Below are 24,078 nucleotides of genomic sequence, written 5' to 3'. Positions count from 1 at the left end.
GTCCAGGGGAGACTGAACAAATCCTTGGAAAATAACTCCAGCAGTTACTGCTAAACAAACCACAATGGCTTCAGGAACTCCCAAGTGGTAAATATCTGAAGGTAGGGAGCTTGCCAAAAAGCAGTTATACATATCTGTTGTGCTACTGCTGTTCCCTAGGCACCTACTCATGCCCTTTCTTAGAGATGCAACAGCAACAAGGGGGACCTTCTCAACAAGCACAGCTATGCTTGGGTTTTATGTGACAAGCCCAGCACAGTAGCAATGCTAGGAGTAAAATAATATCTGCATTATAGTGAAGGAAATAGTTTTGAAAATGCTTTTTCTTTTTAGATAGCTCAAGTTATATCTGCTTTATTAGCTATAGCTTGCTCAAGATCTGAACACAAACTTGTATATAATTTGGACTAACTGAAGTTTTTCTTCTCCATCACGATCCAAAGGAGAACACGGCTCAGAATAAGAATATGCTCAATTGGGGATTATGCTCTGGTCTTACATAAAATACACTTTATTGAATCAGATCAAATGGCTCTCTAGCAGGGCACATTTCAGTTTATCTCAGCTGCATGAATTTGTTATAATCTCACATACCTCACTCTGATTAAGCGTGAACGGATGTATTTTTTCCTTAAAATGGAATTGTAAAATGTCTTGTCGATCTGTTGAAAAAAGAAAAATATAAGATAACAACAAGTCTCTTCATCAGGGACTGTAGTGATAGGACAAGGGGTAGTGGACTCAAACTAAAACAGAGGAAGTTCAGGTTAGATGCAAGGAAGAAATTCTTTACTGTCAGGGTGGTGAGGCACTGGAACAGGCTGCCCAAGGAAGTTGTGAATGCTTCATCCCTGGCGGTGTTTAAGGCCAAGTAGGATGGAATCTTGGACAACATGGTTTAGTGGAGGGCGTCCCTACCATTGCAGGGGGTTGGAACTAGATGATCTTAAGGTCCTTTCCAACCCAAACCATTCTACAATTCTAACAAAAAAGGAGGGAAACTGACCTATTGCTGGAAGAAGCATTCAGAAAGCAGCATTCACTTACAAACTCATGGTTTACAGAGTCAAAGTAACACAATCCAGACCAGCCTCTAGTTATATTTGTCACAGACTTTTCCTAATTGTTTCCCATTTGTCCTAAGGCACATCATCAAAAGTTAACTCATTTTTCTAAATACCCTATTACTACATCAGTGTGACGATATAGTGCAGTCCCATCCACTCCCAGGCACAATGAGGGATGTTTAAGCACCCTTGAAACACACTGCTGCCATCTCCCAAAGCACAGCCTCCTAAAGGTGGCCTACCGAAAGGCTACAGCATGCTGTGCTCTGCACTGAGCCTCTCTTGTTGGGATCCTTTCTGATATAGCACTTATCCTTAGACCTAGAGAAGTCTATAGCAAAAATACCAGTGATCTGCCCCGTGATTTGCCACATGCTAAAGGGATTGGCAAGCAATTCTCATCAGAAATCTAGGACTCATAAGGAATCTATCCCCAAATGACATCTTTGCTGTTGCCTGATTAACCACATCCTGCTTTAGGCTGAATGTTATCTCAACATTGCACGATCAGTCTGAGACAGCACAGTGTGATATAACATGGATGAAATTCTGCCAGGAATGGCTCAGGATCACTGAAGTATTGAGAAATAGCAAAGTCACTAGTGAGTTATGCAGTTACTCCTATCAGCAAGAGCCAGTAAATTGAATGTGTTCTGTAAACATCAACTGCATTAAAGGAAAAAAAATCCCTATGTACAAATGCTTTACAGAATCATGCAAGTTGTCTTTTTATTTGTAGTTTTTAGCCCATAAAGGCTGATTTAGCCACATCTCCAGATTTTCTGTTTTCCAAAGGAAAGAAGAAAAAAAAGCAATGGCTCTCAAATTTACATGTTGTATGTTGAAATCTTCCAGTTACAGAAACAATCACGTAAGCATGATATCTGGGAGTGATTCCTCCCAAAGAACACAAAGACCTGCTTTCCAGACTTGGCTGTCATAACATGAAGTCATTACGCAGTGATACTGAAGCAGAATAATTTTAAGATGAAAACTGCCCATTGTTTTAAGGTGGTTTTAAGCATACACTCATAAAGAAAAATAGAAAGCTCTTAATGGTCATGCATTGAGCTGGTCTTTTACCTTGCTCTTACTGTTATACATTTAGAACAGACAAACTTCAATGAGAAAATATATCGACTGCAATAAGCTACTAGAAGTATGAGAATGCACTTCATGCAGCCTGTTCCAACACCACCCCCCTTGGTTATTGGAAGTATTTGCCCTTAGACAAAAAGTTATTTTTAATTATAACATCTGCTTATCACTTTGTGCACAGTGTTGACCGCTTCATTGATGAGTGTGTAAGCAGAAGCATGCAGTTAAGCAGCGCTGCCAGCTTCATGGCATGCAATGGTATGTGCTATTTGCACATACTGCATGCCACTGAGACCTTCTGAGATCTCTGGGACAGGGACATGTTTGCAAAGTGCTTCGCAGACAAAAGAGCCTTGAAGTAGGCTGCGGAACACCTCAACCTTTTATATTGCTAAAAAGTAAAGCAAAATCAGGCTGACTTTAAGGATTACTACTGAAGAAGGCAAGAATTGACAATCGCTTGCAAAGGTAGAGTTAACCCTTAGTCTCCTCCTGGCAGTTGTGTTTTCAAGATACCTGTACTGTCTCGTCTCAGAGATTGCAAGTGTTTTTACTTGAGTTTCCACTGCATTTCTAAAGCAGACACAGGGATCCTTACTTCTGCCACCCATTCCCTTGTATATCTTTGCTATAGCCTGAGATATGTGATTATGTATCTTATCAAGAAGGACATGCTAGCCAAACATCTGCACAGTGGCCCCTATCTCTCACCTGCTGATGAATGTTTGACAGATATGAATCTGTCACAAATCTCCACTTTCCTTCAGTGGTGATTTGGGTAACTGAATTAACAACAGTAAACTTTATATTCATCCAGATTTTATGTAAAAGCTATAACAAGATGCCTTCAGATAATAACTTTAAAAGATTAATGTTCAGTCTCATGTTTGCACTGTTCATCTCTGGTAAAGCCTTTAACACGTATAACAAACAGTATACATCTCTCCAGCCTATTTATAGCTTTCTTTTCAGCTTGAGCCACAACCCTGGAAGAAAAAGCAGCTAGAACTTTGTCCATTAACTAGGTGGGACCCGGTCCTGCCTGGAAGAAGCATCTACACTCATTTTAAGTACTTTGCTTTGATTACAACCACTCATAAGTGATGCTGTCATGACCAGATCCCTCAAATTCACCACTGATTAATTGCATCTCACCTGTTTTCCTGGCCCTTGTCTAGCAACTGCTCAGTGGTGACAGTTCCTGCTGCAGGCAAGGTCTATAAGCATTCATAACCAAGCAGCAAGTCTGGCTCTTCTCAAGTGAGCAGCATTTTCCTGACAGCCTTTATTTTAGCATTTGTTCAACAAGATTTTCTTTAAGTTAACATTTGCTGGCTAGTTTAGCTTAATGCCATCTGGTACTTCCTCTGTGTAATTTCAAGCCCTCTATCATGTCAGCAAAACTTCTCTGCATGCAGTATAATTTGCTAAGACAAACTGGACCTCATTCCTGAACACTGGCCCATCTGTGCCAATGCAGGAACTACCAGTGGCTAGCACCAGAGATGCAGCAAGAGGGCAAAACATTCCCACCTGTACAAACACAGCCACAAAGGAAATTCTGCCTTGTTCCTTGCAGCTAGAAGTTTCTTTACACCTTGATGAATAGGACCCATTTTGCTATTTGATCTTGAGTAACTCTGGATCTCATAATTATCCTCTTTTTCTCATGTCACACCATGGCCACCCTCTGAGGCCTGTGAGCAACCTTCTAAAATCCTCACAGAGTCATCCAGTATGCCCTGCTTCCCAGGGACCCAAAAAGACCCCAATTTCTGGAAGTAGGTCACGTAGTCTGGAAGTCACCCAATAAGATTGGCTGTGTCAGCCCTTGCTCTCTCCCAGCACACACTGCTCTGCACACAGGGTAACCGGATTTATTTTTGACAAAGCTAGTAAATAAATCCAGTATAAAACTTTTTGACAAATCTCTTAAATCAGCAGAACTTTCCTCTGGAACATTTACTGCACCCCCTGAATTACTTGTGTGATAGTCAAAAGTGTTCATTAGGCTTCATACAATCACAGACTGGTTTGTATTGGAAGGGACCTTAAAGCTCATCCACTTCCAACCCCCTGCCATGGGTAGGTCACCTTCCACTAGACCAGGTTGCTCAAAGCCCTGTTCAGCCTGGCCTTGAACACTGCCAGGGATGGGGCAGCCACAGCTCCTCTGGGCAGCCTGTGCCAGTGTCTCACAGTAAAGAATTTCTTCCTGATGTCTAATTTGGGAGCACAAATGCTCTTTTTGCCCGACGCTATTGCCCTTTTGCCTGCTTCAAGTTAAATGTTTAATCTTTCAACAGTAATCTTCATAATACGTTTTTCCTCCTGCTTCATTAGCTCTTTAGGATGTAAATCCTATTAATAGTGATTTGTAAAGCCTATGATTAGAGATTTTTAAAGCTTTCTGACCAAAAATTGGAACATACTACGTGCTAGTTGTGTACATAGCACCCAGCTTGCTGGCCATTTTACATCCAATTTACAGCTCCACCCAGAGCTGACCATAATACAAACCCAGTAGCAGCTCCCTTGAGAACTGGATAAATCTTCTGCCCAGGTTTCAACTGAGGGAGAGAGGGCAAGAGGCGAAAGACAGAGAGGGACACCAAACCCTGAAGCTGGCACTGTCCCAAACCAGGATGTGGACATCACACTCCCCTTAGAAACCGATCCAGTTACAGCAGTGACAGCCCTACAGCCACAGTGCTTACCGATGGCAAAGAAAATAGACCCGAAGGAGAGCAAGTGTAATGGTAGCCTCCAGTTAACCAGATCAGAAACTACCCTATCAGAAACCACCCATACACAAAGTTGTGTACGTCTAGTCGGTGATCAGTCACTACTGGTGTCCCGCAGGATTTGGTATTGGGGCCAGTGTTATTTAATATCCTTATTGATGATCTGGATGAGAGGATCAAGTGCATCCTCAGTCAATTTATAGACAACAGCAACCTGGGCAGGAGTGTTGATCTGCAGAAGGGTAGGAGGGCTCTACAGACAAATCTGGACAGGCTGCATTGATGTTCTCAGGCCAATTGTATGAGGTTCAACAAGCCAAACTGCTGGGTCCTGCACTTGGGCCACAACAACCCCATGCAATGCTACAGGCTTGGGGAAGAGTGGCCAGAAAGCTGCCTGGTGATCAAGCATTGGAACAGGCTGCCCAGGGCAGTGGTGGCATCACCGTCCCTGAAAGTGTTCATAAACCATGTAGACAAGGTCCTCAGTGACATGGTTTAGTGATAACCTTGGTGGTCCTGGGGTAATGGTTGGACTTGATGATCTTAAAGGTGCTTTCCAAAGTATTCAATTCTATGATTCTGTGAAAAATAGCATGTGTCACAGCAGGCAAGAGCAGCGTGATCCCATGTGTCTGCAAATGGTATTGCAAATTCTTCACAATGTTTAAAGTAATTGTACTCCTAAAGTTGGGAGGTGACTACCTGTGCTAAAATAAGGAGCTCAGCTGAATGGTTCTTTGAGGTGTCAGCTGCAAAAGAGAAATAACTGACCTTGTACAGTAGTTCCTCAAAAGACGGTTATTTTGGATAAAAGAAATTAATAGGACTAATACATGGGATAATGTCAGGATTTAAAGTACCATGCTTATGCCTAGTGGAACTAATTTCAAAGGCATGTAATGGCATGAGAGTTTCATTATAGCCATGTAACAGTGATAGCTGGAATTAAGGTCACCTAAGTATTCCCATTCCTACTCCCTGCTTTCAATTGTCCATAATTATCTCCCTAAAACTTTCACACTGCCACTGAAATTTTGCTCACTTAAGGAGATTTCCCAACTTTAGGGAAGAAAAATCAAAGTTGGAGAGAAAAATCATCTGGGCCAATATCCAGAGAAGGGCCTTTGTGTATTCCCACCCCCACTCCAAATGAGTATGCTTTTCCCAGGAAAATGACTCTGCACCTTCTGTTTTCTTAAGCAATAATTAGAGGTGAGGAGTTGAAATACAGGAACTAATAGCTCTTAGAAGAATAATAGCTTCATGAAAACTAAGGAAGATCAATGGTGACGTATTCAGGTTACAAGTACCCAAAAAGCATCAACCATACAAGCTCAGTACTGAATTTGGATTCTCCCTTTTGACAACACTGTGTTCTAAACAACCACTCTCTTGATCAGTTAGTGACACCAGTTCACATCTTGAATCACTTCATTCATTTAATTACCCATAAACAATGTAGTAATTCTGGACTGTGAGTCTGTAATTAAGATAAGGTTCTATCCTTAATCACACACAGTATCAATAACTGCCCTTTATTTAATTCTGAATTCCTTTTTCCCTTGTGCACGTTTTACAGCTTTTCTTGCCACACACTGGACCTGAATTACAGCTGTTTTGGGGATGGGGGAGGAAGGGGTGCCTGGCTTTGTACATGCTTATTAGACCTTCTGTCCTGATGAACCAGGAAAAAAATTAAACATCAGCTTGTATACTTATTACTTGAGAAAATTACATTGTGTAAGTTGAAGAATCAATGAAATTGATTGAATTTTAGTTAGATAAAAAGTTGGATATTAGGCATGTTATTGATAGCCAATAATTTCATCCTGTAAATTCATACTATTTAGGTAGAGCACACTGATGGTTTGAGATCTTACAGGTGAGGAAAAACGCTGAACTACAGCTCCATGCACTACACTGCATCAACTCACACTAGCATTTAGAATCACTTGGTACTTTCCTCAGTATTATTTTAGTTCCCTGTGCTACTGTGACCTATGGGAACAGGAAAAACTGGAGACAAAAGTTAAAGCAAGAAAGTATCTCAATTTTTAAATCAATGCTGTATATATGCCTATGTCAGTGGTCTTTTTCTTTTTTCAATAGGAATCTCTGAAAAAGGCATCACAAGCAAGATGCAAGAGCATTTGGTGAGTTATTTCCACTCTCAGTGTACAGCATTTCACCTATATTCTTAAGACCACACCTGTGTATATACATATACTGGCATTTGAGTGTGCTGTCACCCTCTAATTCCAGAGCTAAATAAACAAGTTACCACACAGTCATCTTGGCCACTGTTAACATTGCCATGTGTCCTTATTTGGCTGAATTACCTGGGAAAGACGGTTTCTGCTTTGTTTCTAGCCCCAGTCGCCCATAGAGGGCAACCTTATTGTACCATGCTAGTCCAAGGACAATGTTTCCTATTTGAGAGAGCCATTCCCTTAAAGTTTCTGATGCAGAAGTTGTCAAATGCCATAAATTTATTTTAGGTTTTGTTGTTGTTTCTTTTTCTTTCCTTTAAAATGCTTCTTAATCTTTATACCCTTTTTAAATATTTTTTGGTCTTCATTTTACGACATTATTTTGCAGAGCAGGAAACAAGGGAGAGTATTTTTAATAAAGCCCGTAAAAAAACTTCATTTAAGTTCACTTTTCTGGCTTTTGTACCATAGATGCACTCCTAAATAAAATGGCATTAAGTGAAGAACAGTAAAAAGGTTTATTGAAAGTTCTGTTCTTTTTAATTCATATCAGTACTAAGCAAGTACTTGAGGGAGCACATACAGAGCCTAGGATTGCTTGGGGTTTGAAACTGGGGATTCGTATCTGAAAACGGTGCCATACAGGAAATTAAGCTACATGATACATCTAAATATGTGTACTTTCCAACTTGCTGTGAAGAGTCATGTTAGACTCCCTTGAACTTCAGCACACTCACTCTTCTTGGGGCACTTTCAGTTGTCACCTCTAACTTAGTCCTCACAGTCTGGTCTCACAGAGCAAATAGCCTTTAGGAGTGTTTCAAAAACCTGCTGCCTTGAGGATCTGCTCCTACTGAGTCAATCTCCTGGCCCAAGGACCATAAGGCACTGACTGAGCAAGCCCCACACTTCTGAGCTTTACCTAACTCCCACATGGAAGATGTGACAAACACACCTCTTGTACAGTTTCAGCCACCTTTGCAGCTAGCTCTTGGCTCTAAAGCAATTTGTCTTTCGCCTCCCAAATATACACATGAACACTTCTGCTCCCCAGGAAGACCTGAATCATGTTTGACCCTAAAAAGGCCAAGTGTCATAAAAAAGTGGTCTCATCTATTTACTCACTGCTGCCCATCTTTTCAGCTGGGCTTTGTTTGACTTCACCTCAAATGGAAACATGAGCCAGTACTTCAGGCTTTGTCCATTCAGATGTGCAATAACCTATTCACGACTTTAATGATACAAGGTACTTCTTGATATCAGGATGGCAAGCTTATCTCTGGGTATAAAGCAGAGCCTTTCAGTTACAAGCTAGTGACTGCACTATTTACAAATTGAAGGCTAACCCATCCACCAAACAAGCTTATCAGATGTTAAATCTCTGCTTTGCATGGAAGCAAGGGTGTCTTTATGGCAATTAAAGAGAGAACACAAAGCAACTCAAACACTGTGATGAGGGTGAATAAAATCTGAATGTGCCAAAGGAACTGAGTCCTTTCCTGACTACACATAAGCACTTGAAAAAACTTCCCTATCTCTGAGGATCCCTTCTCAGGTGCTGAAGTGGCTTGATGGAGTTGGTCTTTCACTCTCTACAATAGTCTTTGGCATCCTTCTCTCACCTTAGCAGCACAAAAAACAGGAGGTGTGTGTGGGGCAGGAGGTCCATGACACCTCCTGCCCCTCTGCCTCTCCCCCCATTGGAGTGAGAGAAATGTACTAACAACCTCTAAAATCATCATCTCTGAAGGGAGAAAACTCCCTCTTTCATTAACAGCCCCAGTACAGAGACTCATCAATGAGTCCTTAAACTGACAAAGAACAGGCACAGTCATCAGAACTATTCTGCAGCATTTTCTTGTGGTATTGCAAGTGCTTCTGCAATACTCAGTAGAGACACCATTTCTAAATTAAACCCACACTAATTCAATTCTATCAGACAGGACAAACTTCAAGAGTTGTATTAATAAAACATTCCTCCCTCCCAGTATCTATACTTAAGGACACGGAAGATTCTTTTATCACTTGAAGTCATGAAGCAAGATGTCTCTTTCTAAAAGAGATGTCCTGACACACAAAACTGAGTCCTGAGGCAAGAATTACTTAATGGAATTCCGTAACTTCAATGAGTATACTGGGATAGGCAGTAGTTTCCCAGGGAAGATACCCAGGTATCTTCTTTACAATTCCCAACCACTCTGGCCAGACCCAGACAGTGTTCTGTGGCTGGTTTCAGTGTTGTTCTGTGTTGGTTTCAGATAGCAGAAGGACAGGGAAGAGCCCAGGTGACTTGCAGGTGATGAGACAAGAAGAGGAATCCATGCCAGACCATTCTGTGGCTCAGGGCACCCATTGAGAGAAAAGAAACACCTCACTTCTCCCACAGCCACCCAGCTAGCAAAGGAGCAAGTCACACTACATTCATAGCTACATTAATTCATCCACCCAACCCACAGCCTGCCCTACCATCACACAGGATCAGGAGAGAGTAGTGGATAATGAACAAGCCACAGCCTCAGAATTGGGCTGCAGTGTACTATCAGTACAGTGTCTAACACCAGAGTTCACCAAGACACATGGACTAGGAGAGGGAGAGCAGGCCAACAAGCAGGGCTGGGAACAGCTCTGGCCAGAGAAGGAGACAGGGAGATACTAGGTGTCTGAGGAAGGAGAAGGGTGGCATAGGCTGTCCTGTAAGAGGGGAAAGCCCACAACGTCTAGGAGAAAGTATTAGAAGGCTATTGTGGTAAGAAGAGCAGACTGGTACATCTGCAAGTCACTGGTGGGCAAAGTAAAGGCTGGTGTTCATTTTTATTGAGCAACCAACCATGTCCTGTGGCTGCTTGGTACTCACTGCCCTCTCACAGACAGACACTTGTCAGTCTTCAGCTAGTCAATTCTCATTTAAGATGGGTTTGATGAGGTACTCATTTCAAGCTCTCCTGAATGCATACCTCCTTCCTTCAGGGTCAAAGATTACTTTCCACACTGGACACAAAGCCTCTACCCTCCTTCCTGTGCAGAAGACAGTGCTGCTGTCCAGAGTAGGAAACTGGGATCATCTCAGTCACCCAGGTCAATCTAGAGCTGGCTGCCTCCACTCTCTTCAAACATTAGGGTGCCAAAGGGGCTGAAGAAGCAAAGCTTAAAGTAGGGCCTTGGAAATCTCCCCCAGTATGCTGTTAGTAAGAGAGTAATCAGGGATTCCCGAAGCATTCTTGGGAAATCTGAAAGAATTAATACATTTTGTGGGTAAAGAAAAAACAAATCCAAATCTGCTGCAGGAGTTGGAGACAAATAGTGGGTAGTTGTGCAGATCAGCCAAGCATTAAGTGAACCCAGTATAAAATAGAGGCTGCTTGGGGAAGGAGCCATTGAGGTTATGACTGTGCCTTTTTTATCCAGTGCAAGAGAGCACAATCTGGCATGTTATAGCTTGGCAAGGGAAGAAAAATCGGTCCAGCTAGGAAACCAGGAGGCTTTGATGAGCTGGAACATCTCTTTCCACAGCGGCAGTTAGTCAGGTCTCCTTTCTCAAGAGAGCACGAAGAAAAGGCTCACAGCCACTTGCAGGAAGCAAGGCAAGGAGCAAACACCTTTCATTATCTGTTCCTCAGTCCCCCCAGCTCCACCCCACAAGACATTTTCCAGACTTTCCAGTCAGCCCTGAGATGTTGACTGGTGCACCAGCTTCATCAGCTCTCTGGCATGACCTCGGCTGCATTCCCTCCCACCTTCAATGAGATAAGAGTCAGGAATGTTCACACAATGGGTGTTACTACTCAAGTCTGAAAACCAAAGCAAACACCAGGACATTTGCTACCAGTTCCAAAGAAGGCATGGGAAAAGTTCCCTATGGGAGCTGAAACTTCTTTCCTGATGAAACCTCGACTCTGAAAAGAACTCCTTTCAGGGCTGTTTTGGGAACAAATGAAAGAGGCCTCATCAGGGAGGGATCAGAGAAGGGAGCACTTGGCAGGGAGTTGCACTAACTCAGGTAATTTGAATGCTCCTGATTATCAGAGATGATTCACTTCTGTTCACTTTGCACCAGCTATTGTGAAAGACATCACATTTATCTGCATTGACTCACTGTTTCACAAGGTGAGTTTGAGGTATTGTTACTACTATGACATGGGAAGGCCTGGACATCCAAAACCCTGACACCAGTCGGGAAGAGACTACAGAGGATCTTGGTAAATCAAAACAAATCAGGAAATGTGATAAAACCCTCTCTGCTCTCTCCTCATCTATCAAAGATATGGTGTGAAACCCCTGAAGATAAAAATACAGATGTTCCAAGGCAGCTGACTGTCAAGAAGTCAAGAGAATATTTTGTGTCTTTGGGAAGATTGCTTTGATTTTTACCACCACAAGCTTGTAGAAAGTCAGACTTACAAAGAACATACCATTATTCACTAATAGTATAGTGAATAATCGTACAGAGTCAAATTAAATCAGCTTATGGGCAATTCTCAACATCATACATCCTTGTTAGATGGAATGCCTGGAGCTAAAAACACAAAAAGTCAAAGTTTATGGCAGGGACCATTTATATCAGCTCACCTAAAATTACAGCAAGGAACTCAAATCTGAGAGGGACGTAGAAGTTAATGGCTAAATGCAAGACAGCTCTTAAGAAAAGTCATGGGAATGAAGGAAAGGCAGCAAGTTCTCTATGTTTGGTAGAGTGTTACTTAACAGGCACAATTAGCATGCCCTGAAATAATGGTTCTCACTGCTCAACCAGCGCTGGCAGTTACTGTCACTACTATCAGAGGTGCTCAACACCCATAGAGGAGACAGGGTTTCTACAACACTGGCTTCCATTCGAGCATCTAAATTAACAGCCATGTTTAGGGGAAATCTGGCTGCATTGGACACTGTCTGAAACAACTTCTCAGTTACAATAAGTGTTTCCTTGCCAAAGGAGGCACATGTTTAAAAATTAAGAGGGAATGGAGTGGGAGAAAGGGATGCAGCTTTACTCAGTGAAGTGTAATGTCTCAGACTTCTACCCACCCCTTTCCTTCCTCCCACCTCAGAAATACACAATGTCTTGTTCAGGGAGAACATCCCCTCTCCAAGGTCCTATATCACAACATTAAAAGCCTGCAATTGTCAGGTAATAGTTATAAAGTGGTAGCAACTAAATAAATGCAGCTTATGTAAGACTCTATACATACAGATATGCACCAGAAGCAGATCTTGGGAAACCTGTACAGTCCCTGCTAGGCAAAGAGGGCAGAAAGGAAACAAGCACAGAAGAGAGGACGATTTGACTAAGATCGCTGAGGCTCCTAGCAGTGGAGCCAGGAAAAGATGCTAGCACTGCCAAATCCTTATATAGCACCCTAGTTCTCCAGAACAACGTCCACCACAGCTCACATTTTGCTGTGGGCAAGTGGCATGGGCCTGACTAAATGACAGTAGGGAGCAAAGCACTGATTGTTCTGTTAAACTGAGTATCTGTGCAAGGTTGCTAAACAGGAGGCAGGAGGTACAAATTGGACTCTGATGAATGAAACACAAAAAGATACAACCACAATCACATGCTTATTGCTGTAAAGAGCTGAACTCTGTAATTAGCATCTGTGGGGAAGTGTCTCAAAGAGAAAACAAGAAAGGAAATTGCGATGTGTCTATTTATTTCCATAGCTACTGTATGACTGAGAGCCACTCAGCAGCCTCTGCTATTTGTAGGAGGGTTTCCCAACAAAACATACCAAAGGTGCAGGAAAAGGGCTTGTGTATTGTTTTCTCAACACACAGCAACAGTCTGACAGGTTCCCCACCCCATAAAGGAGAGGGTGTAAAAGCATGCTTTCCTTTGAGACAGTGGGGCATAAATCACAAATCAGGGCAGGGAAAGAGAAGACACACACAGGTGATTACTGATAAAGGAAGAAGTTGAGATTATTATCAATATCTAGTTCACCACTGCAGGGAAAAAGAGAAGCGACATGCTAGAACAAGTTGACTGGCAAGTGGCTGATCTGTCAGGTAAGGTCATGATCCATGGTCTGCTAACCATGGGGGCTCAGGGTACACCAGACACCCATGGTCTAAGAGTGTGCTCTTCACAATAATGACTCCTGTATTGTCACACAGTCCTTAACAGAAAGGCACAACAGTCCAAACTTACCAGTCTCTCAACCCTCTCGCTCAGGTCTCTAAACCTTCCTGAGGACTGTCTGGACAATTCATTGTTATACCGGATGTTGGTGATTTTTACGTTGGCACTGTAATAGAACAGCTTCTGATCTGTAAGTGAAAGAAGAGGAACAGGCAATACTCAAAGCACCAAGATGCTTGAACTTCTGAGGAACACCTGGGGCTCACTGATATTCAGACATCTAGGGGGTGGATGAGCCTTCACCTGTATCCAACCCATTCAAATACCACTTCCAAAAGGTATGAGAGCTCAGCTGACTTATGTGATCTAAACCAAGCAAGGACAAAAAGCCCAGTTTCCCCAATGGTTACTGTTTGTAGCCTCCCATCAGCATGTTGGGCTCACTCAGGGGTCACACTCTGGGCTCACAAGTGGCATCTTGCTGGTCAGTTTATCTTTGTTTCTGGTTTGCATACCTACTCAACACCAAGCACTGGGAGACAGATGCTGGTGATCAGGGCAAGGGAACAGAGAAACACCACTGGTAGAAACAGGCTGAAGGCTGTTTGTTACTCTCATAAAGGAGACCAGAAGACTTGTGTGTTGACCTCATCACAGAAAGAGATCATGAGAAAGAAGTGGAAACAAGTGAAAGCCAACAGAAACCACAGCCTTGAACCACCCAGCACAGCCTGAAAGGTTCCCAAGCCACCTGTAAAGATACTAAATGAGGAAGGAAAGAGAGCTCTAGAGAAGCCAGTGGGTTTCCCCAAAATGGTGGGACAGGCTGATGGAAAGCAAGCTCCCAGCATTGCGTTGCACAAGAAACAAGGAAATTCACCACACATAGGAATGTTATATTAAACTTACCATATGCCAAAAAATAAACTAGAAGACCAATGGTGATAGCTGCTGCCACTGCTGCTCCAATAACAATTAGAGCAATTTTCCAGGGCTCAAAAGGTCTTATTTTGATGGTTGGCTGGTGAATTCTGAGAGAAAATAAAAACAAAGGGTGAAGATTAATAAAAGATCCTTTTCTATATGAAGAGCCCATGCCCCAAACGAAGCTCCCTCAACATCAGCTGAGTCTTCCCAACAGCATTAATTGACTTCTCACCCAGCAGCCTTGAATTGAAGCCATGACTCAAGACAATTTTGAAATAGATGTTGGGATATTCAAGAAGTCACAGAACACAGACAGGGTTTGAGGTGTTGGGGGAGAGTGGGGGGGTTTGGGGGGGGGGGGGGGGGGTTGGGTTTAGTTTTGTGGCTTGGGTGTTTTTGTTAGGTTTGTTTGGTTTGTTTGTTGTTTGCTTGTGTTTTCATTGTTAGGGCCAAATTAAATCGAAGTCCCACCGAGCACCTTCTTATGTGACCCCCGACTGGAGATTTGCAAGAATAAAACTTATTTTTCAGTTAGGTGACCTTTCATACAGCAGTGTAGGCAGATTTCAGCTGGTTAAACAAATCAGTTATCAGACACACTGGTACTTCTCCCCCCAAATCTGCTTTGTCGAATAAAAAGCATCCCATGCTTTGTATAGATCTATTGAAGCTGCTCAGTCCATTTCAGCCTGCAAAGCAGGGCTGGACAAAAGAAGAGAGATATTTCAGAGGACCAGCCTGTGCTTCCTGTTTCACTCAGACTAAATCTAAAAGCAAAAGGTAAGCACTGCTTCAGCTGTATTTGCTGTGGGGATGGAATGACAGGGACGGGCAAGAACACGTGAATGGACCAAGGGAGGTAGGTAGGAAGCCTCATCAAATACTTCTCTTTGACATACTCTTAATTACACAGGTGTTAATCCAAATTAACAGAAAGGAAGTCAATAGTCAGTAGGTCAATATTACAGTTGGACAAAAATTGCTTGAAAAAGATTACTTACAGCAAATTCTGGCTTTGACTATAAGCTCAAAGACATATGAAGATACTTAAAGCTGTACTTTCTACCGTGTTATCAGCCATTACAAAACACAGGACAGGAAGCCACGACTTCTGACAAGAGTCCTTCATTCTAGGAGCCAGGTACCTCATTCACACAAACATGCACCCCTTCAGGTTAAGGTACAGCCATCCCCAGGAAAGCAGGCTGCAGGGATCCTCTTCTGAGGGTATGAGGCATCCCACATTCCTAACAGAATACATACATCTCATTTCTGAAACACACATCTCATGAGCCATAAGTTTAAACACATTAAAATAAGCTGGAAATAATTGCAAGTGACCACTGCAGCTGTGTGCACCAAGCACACTGTGCATAAATTCCAAGGCAGGTGTTGATATTTCATTCTAACTTCAGTGTAAAGCCTTACAATTAAAGCCTTATTACTTCAGCTTGGAAAACAACTGACTCACGTGAGGCTAAACATCGTGACATTTGTTTGAGTGAAAATAGGAATTTGTCACTCCCATCTGTTCAGACTTGTCCTGGATCTCTCCTATCAGTGCAAGAGCAGTTTCAGGCTAGGAGTAATATGGCCAGGACACAGTTAAATATCGAGTACTAGGTAGTTTGGAACCTTTTCTGTTTTCTTTTGTACACGGTATCACACTTTTTGTAACTCTCTTTCTTCCAAGTGCCATGGTATCATTCAGCAACAGAAACCCCAGCCTGCAACTGCTACTCACACACGTAATTTTAACTCACACACGTGACTTTCACTTCATTCATGAAACCTGTTTGAGAGCATCATGTTAGAGAGGTGCAGAGGGGACTCAGCATCAGCTCCTAAACTGGATTTCCTCAGACAAGAACCTGTTTGACAAATACGTCTTAGATAGTCGCATAATAGAGGGGAGGGCTGATCTGGGACTTGGGATGTAGATTTTCTCCTTCCTTTTTTCCCTGAATAAACTTTCCCAAATATTTTTAAACAAAAAAAAATATTGTTTATTATTGTTGAACAACAATATGAAACAACTGTTCAGGTTTACTCTTCACTCCTAATTTGTTTTAAAAACAAAAAATTGGTTTTAAAAACAAAAGACATTTTTGAGTAAAATGTTCTTGGTTAGGCTGTACCATCTTGATACTTTGCCATCTGAATAAAGGATTTGAAGGAGGATTTGAAATCCAGGTTTTTAAAGATATCTGTGAGAGAAAAACTAAGATTTCTGTCCTGATACTTCTCTATCCCCATTACCTTTGAGCTTTATTGCTGCTTTGCTCTGTCTCCTGAGGTTCATTTCTCAACAATCAATTTATTTAATTTGACATGAAGTGGTAAATGCTCCATCCCTGGCAGTGTCCAGCCAGGCTGGACAGAGCCTTGGGCGACATGCTCTAGTGGAAGGTGTCCCTGCCCATTGCAGGGGGGTTAGAACTGGATGAACTAGATTTTCCAACCCAAACCATTCTATAATTCTATGTCCCATTGTGTAAAGTTGGACAGTGTTTACAGGGATTCAAGATACACAGGAGAAGCAACTATTCCAGCACTGAAACAGCTTTCATCCACATGATGATCCATCAGAGCCTGACTACTCTGCAGAGAGCTGATGACAGTTGAACAGTGGAAATTTGTTTTCTCAGATCAAGAGTCAAGCAGTCCCTGTTAACTCCTTGGGAACTAAGAGAACAACAGAGAGGGAATAGGGAGCGTAACACAGAAATGCACAGCAGGATTAGAAACACTTCAGCTGAGGTGCTCACTGAAATCCAGCAGAGGAGAAATGGAGTTTTTAAGCCTGACCCAAATACCAGCTGAAAGCCTCCCACTAACCTCACCAGGCTTTCTGATAGGGTCCCTTCTGCCTGCAGCCTAGGTGGGGATCCTCTCTACCCCAGATACTCCACGGTAATCTTATATAGTCCACAGTCAGGAACTGGGTTTCATCTCTCTGCAGAAGACAGAGAGAGTCCCTGATTAAGATTTATCCGATTATGAAGAGGAGTGAAATATTTGCTGACAAAGATAAATGACAAAAACTGTTATAAACTCATTCCTCTGCCGTAACCATTTTACTTGGTTGTCCTCTCTTTGTTTCCTAATTATTCCTAACACTGTCCTGGCTTTTTCACCTGGTATCCAGCTGGCATTTTCCTAAAAATACCCACGGAGATATGTCCTGTGGTGGTAGGTGACTCAGAGCCCTGCGTTCTGCATTTGAGTTCCTCCTAGAACACAAAGAAGCGCCCAAGAAACCCTGTCCTCAACAAGGAGCTCACACCAATAAACACAGAGCCTGAGTGATCCCTCTATTTATGCACTTTACAAGGTAGACATAAGAAGGACATAGTTATTTATGTCTGTTGGCTTTCAGTAATAGGGGAGTATGGGGGGGGAAGTCAATCTCAAAGGAAACCTAAAACTCTTACACAATATCCTAACATGTTTCATTTCTAAATGTCATTTATTGTAAACACCACACTGAAATATGCATGCACTTGCCTCACTGCAGCCTGAAACTGTTGGTTTACAAAAGAAATGAGTGCCTTTTACTTACTGGAATTTAAATAGCATAATTGAAACTGCCTGTTTCAGAGGAAAAGCCTCAGAGATCTTCCTCACCAGGGCAGAAAACACACTCTGACACCTACAGGAACCCCTCCAGTGTGCTTCGAATCAGAGACAGTGTCTAGCTAAGTCAGCATGCACCATACCTGCTTTGGCATGCATGCACTGACAGTGTCTGCTCAGGAAAGCTGCTGACAGGACAGCCTAACAGCCAAACCCAAAAGAGTCACCTAAAGATGATCTCTTGTGGGCTATTAAATGTCCTTTGGGTTTAGTCCTATAAGAGAAGCATGCTTAGACAAATTTTCTGCCACACGTTGTACCTCTCTCTTATTAAGGTACTTCAAGAAAAATGAGTGATAAAACTCCACTATCAGCCTTAGTAATAATCATATAATAAGTAAAAATCAATATATAAACAAGAACGTAATAGGGCAGTGATGGTGTTTTAACCTCTTTACCAAAATAAACCTCTTTATTGGTACATGCAACAACACTGTAAAACATACATACATCAGTCCTGAGGAGTTCTGCAAATCTGATACAACAGACCAGCCCTTCTGCCAGAGTGGTACTTTGTGTGTATCTGTGACAGCTTCTATCCACTGGGAATCTGACCCAAAGTATCCCATTTTTCTTATGGCCTGGAAGCTTATGTTTCTGGCTGAATAATAAGTTTTTCCATATTTTATACTTCATCTATAATAAACTGTTCCTAGGCTGGGTTGATAAACAGTGAGATACTGTAATCTAGCTATGTATTTTCATTGAACAGAGATGGACCCATTTCTTCATGGGAGAAAGGCTGCTGAAATTAGAGGAGGTTCTTTAAACAAGAGGTTCAGCTGAGACTCTGAAATCCTGGGTTGTTCTCCATTGTCAGAAAAACTGAACGATTCCCATTTCCATTCTGTATGAAATCTGTCCCCCTGTTATTACCAAAATCTACCCACAGACCACATGAGGTATTCAGATTGTCCTGTATCTTTCACGTGAAAATGTCAAGCCAGACCAAGCTTTGTGTTAGCTTGACTTGACTCAGAATGGAGATCTCTGTGTAACCAGAAATACGGATATCAAACAAGTATGTGATGGAAGCAGAATGACTTGACTTTAAAAGCTTATGCTGACCCAAAATGCCCAATCCTAAATCTGTGAAAAACATAAGTAAAGGTGCTTCTGCAACACACTGTAACAGGGACAGCTGTGGGATTTATACTGGGGCTGGCTCAGTTAATGACAACAACTAGATCTTAAGACTCAGGAGGAGATCCTTTCTCATTCTGTTTTTCCTGTTTAAAATGGTCAGAAGCTGAGTGAATGTGGCAAGGAAACACAAATTGTACCAACTCTGTAAGAGTTAAACCAGGTGTGGTGTGTACCAGAATCATATGTTTTTCACTAGGTTTTACCAGAATCAGAACCTGCTCTAGGGCAAACTGGTAGAATAGGTTTCTCTTTGGTACCATGCAGGAACTGTACTTGCCTCTTGCAATGATCAGTGTTAACTCCCAGTAATGCAAATGGGCCATGAGTGACCCTGTACCAGGGCTGGTATCCATTTCCTGCTAGACTTCAGCAGTCTGTACCTTACACCCAGTTTGCCCACACTCATTTTGCCCACCAATTTGCATGACAAAGTGGTGCAGGTAGCACTGCATTTCCACTTACACATTCACTCTTAGGCTAAGGTATACAGTACCAGCCACTCTGTAGCTCTCCCTGCCAGTGGCACAAGGTCTTCACAAGGAAGTTATGGCATGACACTGCATTTGCTTCCCAGACTGCAGGACACAGCACAACAGAAGAGGGACAAGACCAGCAAGGCTGTTTACTCCACCCTGCTTTCCTTAGCAGCTTTGCTTCCTGAAGGATTTTATGGAGCACTCATTCCAACATCTTGAAATGTTAAGAGGCATAACTGAAGCACTGCTCTTATAAAAGACTAAGGCACAGCATGTGATGAGCTCCATGCTCTGATCTACATCCCTGCACAAAGAACTCCAGACATTGAACAGACTACACAGGGTCTTTGATTAAGACAGGGCAGTCTCCAGCCCTTCCCAAACATGTGAATAATCATCCAACACAGATTTCCCCTAACATACAATTCTGCAAGGTAGAGAACTCGGTTTTGCCTTTTTATGTAACTTGCACAAACTGGTATCCACAACTGATGGTGATTTCTTTCTCACCTAACCTAGCAGAATAACTTTTAAGGTATGGATATTATACACAGCAGCAGGTATTGAGCAGGGTACCACTAAAGAGTACAGAACCAAGAGCTGAACTCACTCTTCTCCTGCAAAGCCAACACTATTGACTAAAATGACACTGTCCTTGCAAAACGAGAAAAACACTTAAGTGGGCATGAAGTAGAAGTTTTGTGAATCCAGACGCAATGTTTGCATTTCAGCATGTCCAGAAATTATTAAAACAAACGAACAAATAAAACCCAAACCACAACATTTTTAAAAATACTGAGGACAGATTAAGAAACAAGTGCTATCTTGCAATCATCCACAACCATTTGCCCAAAACAATGCCAGAGACGAGACCGGTGTTGAAGTCTTCAGCAATCACAGAGAACCTCAGCCATGCAGCCAAATCATTAGGGTGTTAGTCAAATTCTTTTGTATTTTTGTTTCTGAGGTCATACTTTCAAGCTTCATCAATCCCTGAGGCAGCAACAAAAAACACGCCCAAGGAAACTGAGCATCTCCTGTTGCCACTTGAATCCAGGAGCCAGAGCATTTAGATGGAAATAGCAAATTCCAAGAGGCTTGCTGTGCGTTTATGACCAGATCCCTGCTCTGACCCAATAGAGCACAGAACAGTATCACAGTCAGGAGACTTGCTCTGAGCTTTCCATCACTGTCTGAAATATCATTATAGCAAAACAAAACTAAAGATGTCCAGCACCTCTGACTGCACAACATCATTGAGAAAATACACCTCACCATTACACCCTAGAAATCACAGGTTTTTCCTGAAAAGTAACATGGTCAAAACTGGAATGATGAATAACTTTAGTGCTCTCCTTGTGCGGTTGTGCTGCCGTCACTGATTTAACTGGGACTTCTTGCAGGGTTTGGGGGAAATAATATTACAACTGGACTTGACCAAAAGTCATGGTTTCCAAAAATCGTGTTACTAACTTTTCATTTTGACACAAAAGAGCCTCCTGGATTCTGCACTGCTATAATAAAAGCCTGCTGGGGGCAGGATAAGAATCACAGGGAGGAAAAATAAGAGTCAACCTGAGCCATCACATCATCTTTCTAAACAGAAAGCAAATCTTTGTGCTTCTGGCCATGCTAGGGAAGGATTTCTCACTCCAGCCATAGCCATGTCATTTTTTTCATCCAGACCATTACCTGCAAAACTTCCCTTTCAACCTATAATTTGCTGCTTAGATTTTCTTCTGTCTATCACCCCTTTTCAGGCTGCATATCTCAGACATATCCATGATGTACCCTAAATCTAAAAGGATGAAAGGAGCAGAGATAGAGCACTGAGGTCCAAGATCAGGCAAGAGAACAAACAGATCTCTCTTCTGGATTTACATATGTGCCCTTGAAGTCCTAAAGCTGCCCTATAGTCAGCATCCTTTATCACCATTATACCTCCCAACCAGATTTGTGAAGTTAAAAACACACCACCTACTTTTGAAGATCCCATGGTAGGTCCCGGTAGGTCTGGTAGCCTTTCTGACCGCCAACCAAGGCTTGACTAAAGTCTGGACTGCGTAGTGAATGCTGCTGGAAGACGCAGGAGTCGCACTGACTGGTGTGATGGGAAGGGAAAGGTGTTGAATGAAGATCCTTCATTGAGGCACGGCTGAGCAACACCCAGCACCCTGTGGGTTATTGCAAAACGAGGGAGCAAACTTCAGAATAAAAACAAACAGAGGCAAGCATGGAGTTGATAAGGACACTTCAGATCAGCTCCGCATCAAAGAGTTCCCCAGGCAGAGATGGACAGAGCAGATAAACCAGCCCAGGCAAGGTGACTTGTTCTTCACCACAGCAGAACAGGAAGTGCATGAGATTTCCCTTTTCCAGCGCTCCCTTTCTGTCCAGCTTGTATGTCTACAGCAGGCCTTCTCCTGAGCAGCAGCACCTTCTACCATACGCTCACTGCAGAACCCACAAGGGAGAGGCACCACACTATCTGCAGTCACTCGCCTCTTGAGACAACCGACACAAAGGCTGAATACAACAAACACAAATGGCTTGGTCAGCCAAGCCTGATCTCCCTTGGTGCTCACTCTTCCACAGCTGTCCTGGACTCCCTTGGCATCAGGGACATGACAACTATAAGTATCCAGCCTCCTAATTACATGTTAGTCATTTAATGGTTGGCATAACCCCGCCTGTGGAAAATGCTTACTCTGTGAAAAAGGCCACCAATCTCCTTGGAATTCCCTTCTCCTAGCACAAACATGATTCTTCGGAGGTAGCTGGAAAGGGTTAAAACCGATATTCCCCTCTCTTGGCACAAACGTGATTCTTCAGAGCCAGCTGGAAAAGGGAAAAGGGGATATTCTCTAGCAAGAAATTCTAGACTTGCAGAATTTATTCCAAACCAAAGAGGAAAATTACCAGAAACGAGACTTCTGGTTTCTCATCTTCTATATGCTTAGATTTGTGCCAAAATGTTTGAAACATTTGGTTTTCCAATAAAGTCTCAAGATTTCATAGTAATTTTTATGGGAGCATTTACTACCTTCCAACTGTCCAAGAAAAAACAGCAAGAGGAAGATTTCATCAAGTCATACCAAGTCCCTTCCCAGCTTCCACAAAGATGCCCATTTGCAAGCATTTCAATGCAATTATGGAAACATCTCTGGACAGTTTGTTTTAGGACTGCAGGAAAAGCTGAGAACTGCTTCATGGTATCTCCTGTTTTGTAACAGGATCGATCAAATCGATTAGGGTTTTTTGGCTTCTAGCTCTCTGTAGAAAGAGCATCATTGCAGTTACCTACCTTATGTGGGGCTTTATTGACTGAGCACACAGTTGCCTGCCAAGTACTAGCATCCTCCCTGAGTATCCCCTTCCCCCTCTCCAGCCCTGTTATTTCCTTTCTCAAAATAAGCAAAACTCGGAAAAGTTTGTGCACAAAAGAAATCCCTGCTCCACCCAGCAACACCACCCACCTATAGCAACTCCAGCACTCAGCAGGGTGCTGAAGATGGTTACAAACCAATTCCATCCAGGAGTCAAGAAAATACCTTAGAATTCCTTGGTTTGTTGTTTGTTTTGTTGGGGTTTTTTTTACTGCTGTGATCAGAAACCCTGTCATCCTTACAAAACACAGTCCTAGAATACAGACAAAAGCTTAATTAAGTTTGAGACATAAGACAGGAAAGCACATAGCAATTTCTGCGCAGAATGGTCAGGCTGAGGCTGTTCATAGCGGTCTGCTCTGTCCTGTTACTGGTTTAATTAGTATTTAGAGACTACTAATCAGGTGCCCTGAGTACCCTGGCCAAACACATTGGGAAAAGATGGCTCTTGAAGAGTTTACCCTGTAGGATGCCCAGTTTTCCCTGATGTGCCCAGAAGCCAAGAGACCAGCTCTACCCACTGGGTCAGGTAAAAACTATAATCCATCAGAAGCAGGTTTTAGCAGCTAGAGCCTTAGACAGAAGTTACTTGGGATCTTAGGTTCTGCGACAAGATTTTGTGGAGATAAAGTGCATCCATCGGAAGCATACCAGGTTGCAAAGAGTCTCAGGAGGTAGTAGAGGAAGGGTCTTGGACAACAGATGCAAGAACTTCTGATAACTTTCAGAGCAGACTAGGATAGACCTTCCTGCTGTTACTCCTGAGTATGAACAACAGGGATATTTCAAAGACATGATTTTGGTTTGGTTTCCTTACAGTCAAGAATTTTTTTGCAATCTGCCTAATAGAAACTCAAGCAGGTTGCTTTTGTTTGCAAATTAATTAACCATGAAAATGGACAGCCCTGGAAAACAGTGGAAAATAAGGAAATAACTTGCCTTTGTAGGATTATGCACAATCAATTTACACATATCCAGCAGCAGCAATGGTACAGATCAGCCAAGAAGAAACAATCATTAAGGAACAATTTTCCTCACAGTAAATAAGCAAGTTGCAAAGTGCTGGGTATTACAGAGTTATTCAGTAAGCTAAAGGTAGTTACTGACCTTTTTAGTTAATACTAGGGAAGCAGTGCAGAAACTAGCAATCAGCGTGTGGGGTGGAAATGTGGAGAATGTGGGCATGCAGGACTTCATGAATGAAAGTGTAAAAAGATGTAATGACCATTCTCTCCATTTAACCCTGCAAAGTCAGCCCAGCCGGTCAGACAAACTGCTTGCCTAAGAATACTAATAATAGACTACCTTG

At 42.5% G+C, this 24,078-nt stretch overlaps 1 protein-coding gene across 1 annotated transcript in view; it reads right to left on the bottom strand.

The window, feature by feature from the left end:
• Window positions 1-21,975, bottom strand: part of LOC101881697 (transmembrane protease serine 11E-like) — a 41,904-nt gene extending 19,929 nt beyond the window's left edge. Inside the window, exons 1-4 of the mRNA XM_013128951.3 lie at window positions 21,365-21,975; window positions 14,108-14,229; window positions 13,268-13,386; window positions 595-662 (exon numbers count right to left, since the gene is read on the bottom strand). Coding sequence (XP_012984405.1) covers window positions 595-662; window positions 13,268-13,386; window positions 14,108-14,229; window positions 21,365-21,528 — 473 coding nt within the window. The 5' untranslated portion in view covers window positions 21,529-21,975. The remainder of the gene's footprint in view (window positions 1-594; window positions 663-13,267; window positions 13,387-14,107; window positions 14,230-21,364) is intronic.
• Window positions 21,976-24,078: the final 2,103 nt, after the last annotated feature.

This window comes from Melopsittacus undulatus, chromosome 7, assembly GCF_012275295.1.
Source record: "Melopsittacus undulatus isolate bMelUnd1 chromosome 7, bMelUnd1.mat.Z, whole genome shotgun sequence".
Taxonomy (NCBI): Eukaryota; Metazoa; Chordata; class Aves; order Psittaciformes; family Psittaculidae; genus Melopsittacus; species Melopsittacus undulatus.
This window is presented reverse-complemented; position numbering and strand designations above follow the sequence as displayed.